At 39.4% G+C, this 7,842-nt stretch overlaps 1 protein-coding gene across 3 annotated transcripts; it reads left to right on the plus strand.

Annotated features, from left to right (window-relative positions):
• The first annotated feature begins 923 nt into the window (after positions 1-923).
• Positions 924-7,619, plus strand: LOC117947661 (cell surface A33 antigen-like). Of its 3 annotated transcripts, none has more exons than XM_034876818.1 (7): positions 924-1,146; positions 3,131-3,300; positions 3,422-3,590; positions 4,014-4,178; positions 4,883-4,999; positions 5,115-5,241; positions 6,386-7,619. In XM_034876818.1, the coding sequence occupies exons 1-7, from the start codon at positions 1,107-1,109 to the stop codon at positions 6,804-6,806; spliced, it is 1,209 nt and encodes a 402-aa protein (XP_034732709.1). In that variant the 5' UTR covers positions 924-1,106; the 3' UTR covers positions 6,807-7,619. The 3 variants fall into 3 exon arrangements, with proteins under 3 accessions (XP_034732709.1, XP_034732697.1, XP_034732702.1); XM_034876806.1 differs by having other exon boundaries at positions 925-1,146; positions 3,422-3,638; XM_034876811.1 differs by having other exon boundaries at positions 958-1,146; positions 3,137-3,300; positions 3,422-3,638.
• Positions 7,620-7,842: the final 223 nt, after the last annotated feature.

Raw genomic sequence — 7,842 nt, forward strand, 5'->3', positions numbered from 1 at the left:
GATATTGTGTTAAGCATAGAATTTTACCTTTGGACAGAACCAGGCAAGCTGTTTCCTCGTTTCCAGTCTTTGTGCTAAGCTAAGCTAACCGGCTGCTGCTTGAATCATTGTATTATAGACAGAGTCGTATTGAGCCTCTCATCTTACGCCCCACCAACAACAACAAAAATTAATAACAACATGTCAAATGATTCCTTTATTCACTTGAGATTTCTGTTACATTCTTCCTCTGACTGAGGGCATATTTTTCATTTTTTATTTTGAAAGTTAAATTGGGGTGTATTTGTAGGCTTGTCCCATTTGTGTGCAGAAGAATGTACTGTCATTCACATCTAGCGAGCAGTGCTGTTGAAGAACACATTAACTCGAGAGCTGAGCCAAACACAAACCATGAGTTCCTCAACATTAAATATGAAACTCTAATTGTTGAAGGATGCTTGAAATTAGTTCCTGAAACACTAAAGCTCTTTCGTTTCTCTATTTCTGTTTTGTTGAGTGTGTGTGTGTGTGTGTGTATGTGTGTTTGCCTGTTTGCCTCCAGGTGTAACTCATCTCCTCGTCAAACCAGTCTGACAGGCCTAAACGCGGTCACTTGTTCCAACAGCACACATCCTTTTTTTTTGCGGCAATATCCACACATTGTCCACTGTTGAATCCCTAAACACCTCTTGTCTGCCAGTTTTCGCAACATTAAGCATATTGTAAAAAGATAATGAAAATATATACTAAGCGGCACCTAATTCTGCTATGGTTTGGTGACACCATAAACTACAACTAGAGATTAAAATGTCAGATTAGATTTGGAAACAGCGTTCCAATGTCTCAGACAAGGAGGTTCTCTAAAAACTCAGGTATAGAGAACAAGCTGTCACACGCCAGGTGGGCGAATGAAGAATGTTTTCGCGAACCGCAGGAGCTGCAGTGATTGGCTGGGAGCGCTGTCAGTCATCCAGACTTGGCTGGCGCACCCATCGATCGCAATTTACAAGTCGCTCTGGGGTTTCGGTGCAAACACGCACCAGGCGGCTGGTTCCCTGTTTCCTTTGAAAGAAAACTCAGACACAGAAGAATTAACGAGTCAGTTTAAGAAAATAAAAGTGTCGACCATGGAGAGGAGGATGTCTACGTTGACTATGCTGCTTCTGGGTGAGTAGACCTCCTGTGATAAATAATATTCGCTTTTTCTTTTTGCGCCTGAACTGCCACACCCGTTTACGCACCATCAGGTAGCCTAACAATCTGAATCTGAACAGGCCTAGACAACCTGCCCATACAGGTAGTCTGTCTCCTTGGTAGAGAAAAAAAAGAATGTAAGCAAAATAGAAATTTGGAAATTATTGAAGCTCTTGAAATTGTCATCAGATAAATTGCACTTGACCAGACCATTATTGTTGGTAACTGTACGCAACTGTAGTTTTATATAATGGTTTTGTTTTTCAAAAATGAGCAAATGAGACTTGCTGTAAAATTGAGTGTTATAATCATAAATACTTACGATAACAGGTTTCAATTAACCATTATTTTCACTTATTTTCTTGAATGCTTAAAACAGTTGGTCTATAAAATGTCCACTACATGATTCCAAAGCTCATTGTGATATCTTAAAATGTCTTGCTTTGTTCGACACACGGTGCAAAAATCTAAAGCTATCCAGAGATAATCAGTTTTTATTTCCGTGGAAGGCTCTGAACACTTACACAGGTGTTTTGAGTTACTCGTGTGTGTGTGTGTGTGTGTGTGTGTGTGTGTGTGTGTGTGTAAAAAATACTCGTACAAATAAAGACCTACACTGAAAATGTTACTTAATTAAAAGTATGTATCATCAGCAAAGATGGCAAAAGCAATCCCTTCCAGTACTCTAGAAGTACAAATAATTGTGTTTAAAAAGTACTCCGGTAAAAGTAGAAGTACTGATTTAACTTTTTCACTCAAGGAAAAGTAACAAAGTACAGGCTTGGTAATTTACTTAAAGTACAAAACTAAAAGTAGACTTGCGAATAACAACCATTTATGTAGAGTGCAAGCTGAGAAACTTCAGTTGACATGGTAAAAAGGCTCTTAATGCCATTGGCTATATTTTAAATGGATGGTCTGCTAATACGCCTGTAACATCACATACAGTATATATGATTATTGTGACAGAAACTGGGACTCCAGGTTAATAAGATTCTGACTGAGCAGCAAGAAATAAATTCAATTGTAATCCTGTGAGAATTCACAGATCCAGTTTCTCTTTTTACATCTTCCCCTTAACATTTATATGTCAAAGGAATTTACCTGTACAGTATGTGTGTGCTCAAATGTGGCTTCTGGAAAAGAAAAAAAAGGATGAGATATAAATTACTAAACAGACATTAATAAAGAAGTTCCCCAGCACTTTGGCCAGGAGTTATTCTTTATGCCTACTGTCTCAAACATCTCTCTCAGGACATGGATGACTGGGAATCTGTTGAGTCCTCTCGAAGTGGTGCGTCAAGTGCAACGTACAGTAGCCTACTGTAAATTCCCATCCAATTAGACTGAATTCTGTGGAATTATTTGAAACTTGTTAGTGAGGACTAGATCAGGACTGTATTTAAATCTGATTCTGGTTTCCAACTTGTTCCCAGTTGTTAAAACACGGACTGAGACAACTTCTCTGTTTTTGATGCTTTATTACAATTGTGCGTGTGTGTTCTGCAAAGAAAGAAATAACATTGTAAAGGCTAGCATACACAATGCATAGGAATATGATAGCAAATAACAATAAACCCACTATTAGTTACATTATCTAAATTCATGAATTCATTCAATTCAGCACGTAAATAATGCACCTAAAATACAAACGTAAGCATCTTTTTGTATAAAACTAAAGTAACGCGGCAATTTTGTAAAATGTAAAGAGTAAAAAAATACAAACATTCGTGTTAAAATGTGAGGAGTAACAGTAAAAAGTCGCCACAAAAATAAATAGTAAAGTAAAAAAACCTGGGTAGGTGGCTGTATAAGTGTGTGTGTTTGTGTGTGTGTGTGTGTGTGTGTGTGTGGCCAATATGGTTCAGCTGCTGCAACATTCACAGTGAAGGCACATTTACACACAGGCTGTCATCTAGTCAGATTAACATTACTTTCTTTATTCTCTTTTAAACAGTGACAGTGCTGTCAGGTGTTGGTGCCGTCGTTGTGTCCATCCCGCAGCCTTTATATGAGGTCGCCAGGGGGAAGAGTGTCACACTGCCCTGCAACATTAAACCCCAAGGTATCCCCAAACAGATCATCGTCACATGGTCCACTGTGGCTCTCACACCGGGTACTCAAGAGGTCAGACCAAAGTACTACAATGTGTTTATGTGCCTGTGTGTATGATTCTATATTATCTATCAGTTTGGAGTTATATATCTTTGGTTTCTAATTTTTCCCTGATGTTCTCGTTGGGTAACAGGACGATGTCCTCACTTATTATTCGACTGATAAAACTACGGACTTCGGTTCGCTGTATGAAGGCCGGGCGAACGTGGAAGTAGATGCTACCACGACAAATGCCAATCTGGTACTGTCCTCCACCACACTGGATGACAACAAGAATTTTCAGTGCCATGCCCTGATTCAAGGGGACATTAAGGGCACGCCAATGGCCTCTACACGTCTGGTGGTTCTAGGTAACATTTCACTTGTTTTCCCCCAAAGATATTCTGTTTAATTATTTAAAAGTGGGTGAAAAGAGTTGTGTATTCCATGTTTCTGGCTTTCCATTCAGCATAACATCAGGTAGTATATAGTCCTACTCTAAGTATTTTTCATGTGTAAAGCTCTGTTGGTATCATGTGAACCATTTACATTTTTTTTAATGCAAGCTGTTGCAACACATCATGCTTATAGCAAGGATGTGCAAAAAAGGTTTCATGACTCATTCTGTATACTGACATTCTAAAAAGAAAATATGATGTATGTGTTGTACAATGTATGTGTTGAGGTACATTAGACATGTTTTAATGTAATTTTTAGGGACAAATTACACCTTGTTTTCTTTCTAGTGGCTCCATCTACGCCCACCTGTATGACACAGGGAAAGGCAGAGTATGGCCAGAACATCAACCTGACCTGTGTGTCCCAGGAAGGGTCCCCGCCACCCAGTTATACTTGGAAAACTCAAGATGTCATGAACAACCCTCGTGCTTTCCCCCCCAAAACCACTGACCGTAAGTACTGTTTTTTTTGTCCGGACTATTGGTACTGGAAAATAAATTGGTCAACTTTTAGTGTATAAAGGTTTACGTAGCCTACCTCTGCAAAAAAACAACCATGGTTTACAAGTTGGAAGTTTAACCTCTAATGGGCAGGCTTCAGCTCAGCTAGATGTGATCCACATGGTGGTGTCTAGCGCTCACAAATCCAAACATTTATTTAAAACACTGATGTTTTGAGGATCAACGCAGTCTGAACACCAACAAAGAGTTAGAAGCAAATTGGGTGATTTACAGTAGAACACCTAGCAGCCCTTAACCTTTTTAATTTGGTTATTAAAGAAACATGATTGTCAAAAAACAATCTTCTCAGTTTGTTCTTGTGAACACAAACATTTCATGAAAATGGGAAAACTACTTTTGAAATGAACTCAAACATATAAACTGTATATGGCACTTCTGTATTGCTTTCTTTCCATCTTTAAGTTTTTTAGTCCGATACAAAAATGATAAGCTAAATTCAGCAATACAAGAACACTTTCTGGAACCACAGTTGACAACATTGATTAATGATTGAGCGCTCTTGGATTTTAAATAAAAAAAAAAGAAATTTTATGAGCAGTAGCACAAGAATTTGTTGTCTATAAAATAACCTCCTTCTAGAAGAGATGTGCGTGTGTGTGTGTGTGTGTGTGTGTGACTTCTTCTCTGTCTTTCAGAGGGAGGTATCATGTCTCTATACAACATCTCCAAAGAAACCTCAGGATTCTTCATCTGCACCTCAACAAACAAGATCGGCTCTGCTTCCTGCAACCTCACCCTCGCAGTAATGCCGCGTAAGAGAAACCTTTTGCTTAACCCCAGAATTCTCTCTAAACACATCTTTACAACACTGTATTATAATATGCATCCTTTTCTTCTTCCTCTTCTACCACCCTGTCTTCCTTGTAGCTTCCATGAACATTGCCTCCACTGCAGGAATCATTGGTGGAGTAATCGCTGCGTTGATCGTGCTCATCATCGTCATCTACTGCTGCTGCTGTCGGAAGAAGGAAAAGGACGAGGAATACGACATGGGGTAAATCATTTCTCAAAGTCACACTGACTGTTGAACAAGATGCTGTGATGTGAACGGGGTGAACATCTGATATGGCCCATTTACAATGCTTAAAGGAATAGTTTAGATTTTTTTGAAGTGGGTTATGAGGTACTTATTCATAGTCAGTGTACTACCTACAGTAGATGGCGGTCAGCACACCCAGGAAGGAGGTCAAGCATGAAAGCTAAGCAATGTCTGGCTGTGGATGAGGGCTGCAGCGACGTATTTAAGCCACTAAAAGGTTCACCTAAAAAAAAAAAAAAATCTGTGTGTATGCTATATTTGGAACATTGTCACTACTTTACCTTGCCGTCAGACAGCCCTGTTGAAGTTTACAGGAGGGACTGAAGCTGTTTATCTTTACTCTCATCAAAGTCACCAGACACCATTGACAAAAAAAAACGTTTTTACTTAACGGAACAGAGAGGCTTGTCTACTGCTACCTGGATTAGTTTTTGTTTTGTTAGCACCTAAGCCTTTGAAACACCAATGTCAAACAACGTAAACTTATTACTACCTGATGGAGGCAGGTGGTAAACATATCAGAGCTTTTAGGTAGGTTTTTTGTTATTGTTTTTTTGTTTTTTTTGCAGTAAAGTTGAAGACAACTAATAGGCACAAAATCAAATGTGTTAATCACTGATATAAACACTTCCAAAAATCTTACGGATCAACAGAAATTACGAGCAAACAAAGTAGCTGCAAGTCAACATTATACATAAACACACTTTTAGTTTTAACTGAGTCAAAGTTCTTTTTTTTTTTTTTGTATCTGTGTAAAAAAGAAAACAGCTTGCACTCTTTACAGAAGCAGCATGAACATTTGTAATGTGAACATATCCCAATTATCCTGTTCATGTCAGAGTCATATTTGTTGTCGGGATTAAATGCTTTGATGGAGTGCCGAGTGTAAAATATCACAGCTGTAAATAAACATCGCCTGTTACCACATTTCTTTAGCAAGAATTGGGAAGATAACCAACCAAAACAACACAGCTGAGGCAGTTTCTAGGCAACTATGGTGAAAGCTTTGTTCCAGGTGAACTCTACCAAGGAAACACAATCCAATGAAAACCCTTCACACACAAACAACAAACATGATTGTTATGTGTTTACTTTCCAGAGTTCGTGAGGAGGAGGAGGAGGAGAGGGAAACTGTCAAAGAGCCACTTAGAAACGGTGTGCCGGAGGACACCCGCGGCTCTGACTCCAGTGTGAGGAACCCTGTTGAACAAAGTGAACGCAACTACAAGAATCGCAAGGATCTTGACGACCGCCGCAGCGACTACGACGACCGCCGCAGCGACTACGACGACCGCCGCAGCGACTACGACGACCGCCGCAGCGACTACGACGACCGCCGCAGCGACTACACCGACCGCCGTGAAAGGTACACCGATCGCAATGAGCGCTATGACGACGACCGCCGCTACGATGACCGCAGAGACCGACGTAGTAATGACGACGACCGCTATGATGATCGCAATCGTGACAGACCAGCTGTGCCAGCCAATAAGCCACCGAGGAGGGACAACCATGACTAAATCTCCAACCCTCATCGGCCATCGTCTCCATCTTCTGTCTTCTCTAATGACTTTACTCAAATGGCAATGACATCACACTCAAGGTGTGGCCTGGTTGGCAACAACATCTTTGCCTCCATTGCTCTTGTTTTAATACAATTGTCTCAAACGCCACAAATATACTAGAATTAAGGGGAAGCTTTATGGTAGAGAGGTTGAACCATTTTGAGTTGTTTGTGTAAAGATTAGTTAGTTTTAGAGAGCTGTGTAATACAGAAGTTAGGTGATATTTTAGCTTTAAACTCACAATGTTGGCATTGCTACATATGAATGCAAGGCCTTGTCTGTTTTGATTTGAGTTTTATTCTGCTGTAACCAGTGGTAGGAAGCTACCGCCACACTTCATAAAGGGCTTTAATGATGTCATTTTTTTTACGCTTCATATGATTATTTCTGTTTATTTGAGTTAGCTTGTCTGTCCTTGTATAGAAACAGACCTCGAACCAGTTTTAATGTGCTCTATTTGGTGCTTTTTCCCCCCCCTCCTGTTTCTTGGGATTTCACCACAGATCTATTTTTAAATGAATAAATAAATGTCTAAATTTGGAATGTAAAGTCTCCTTTTGCCGTGCTACCTTTCAAAGATGTTTTGTATTGATGTGTTAAGTATTTTGTGAAGAGATTTATGTTGAAAGGCAATGAAATTAGACAATGTACATTAGAAATCTTGTTTTATCTTAGCAATGTTAATGTTACCAGTTTCACATTGGGATTTGTGTTGTGAAACATTGTGTGCAATCGTCATGCTGTACAAACAAAGCGGAAATAAAATGACCAAAACAGCTTTTTGCAAATGCATGAATTCTGAACACTAGATGGCAACATTGGTCTGCAAAACAACTGTTCCATAATCACATGGAATTGATACATATGGGGCAAAGACAACAATTTATTACTAGTAGTACCAGTTGTATTAATTATTGCCATTTGGTAGATTAATTTCGTCATCAACTTTATATGTCGTTAAAAATGTCCTTCCCTCCATAACTGCCACCAT

Source organism: Etheostoma cragini, chromosome 1 (genome assembly GCF_013103735.1).
Source record: "Etheostoma cragini isolate CJK2018 chromosome 1, CSU_Ecrag_1.0, whole genome shotgun sequence".
Taxonomy (NCBI): Eukaryota; Metazoa; Chordata; class Actinopteri; order Perciformes; family Percidae; genus Etheostoma; species Etheostoma cragini.

Coding starts and splice junctions, on each gene's coding strand:
- LOC117947661 (XM_034876806.1), top strand. CDS start 1,107: ATGGAGAGGAGGATGTCTACGTTGACTATGCTGCTTCTGG. Junction 1,147..3,130: donor GTTGACTATGCTGCTTCTGG/GTGAGTAGACCT, acceptor TCTTTTAAACAG/TGACAGTGCTGTCAGGTGTT. Junction 3,301..3,421: donor TCACACCGGGTACTCAAGAG/GTCAGACCAAAG, acceptor GTTGGGTAACAG/GACGATGTCCTCACTTATTA.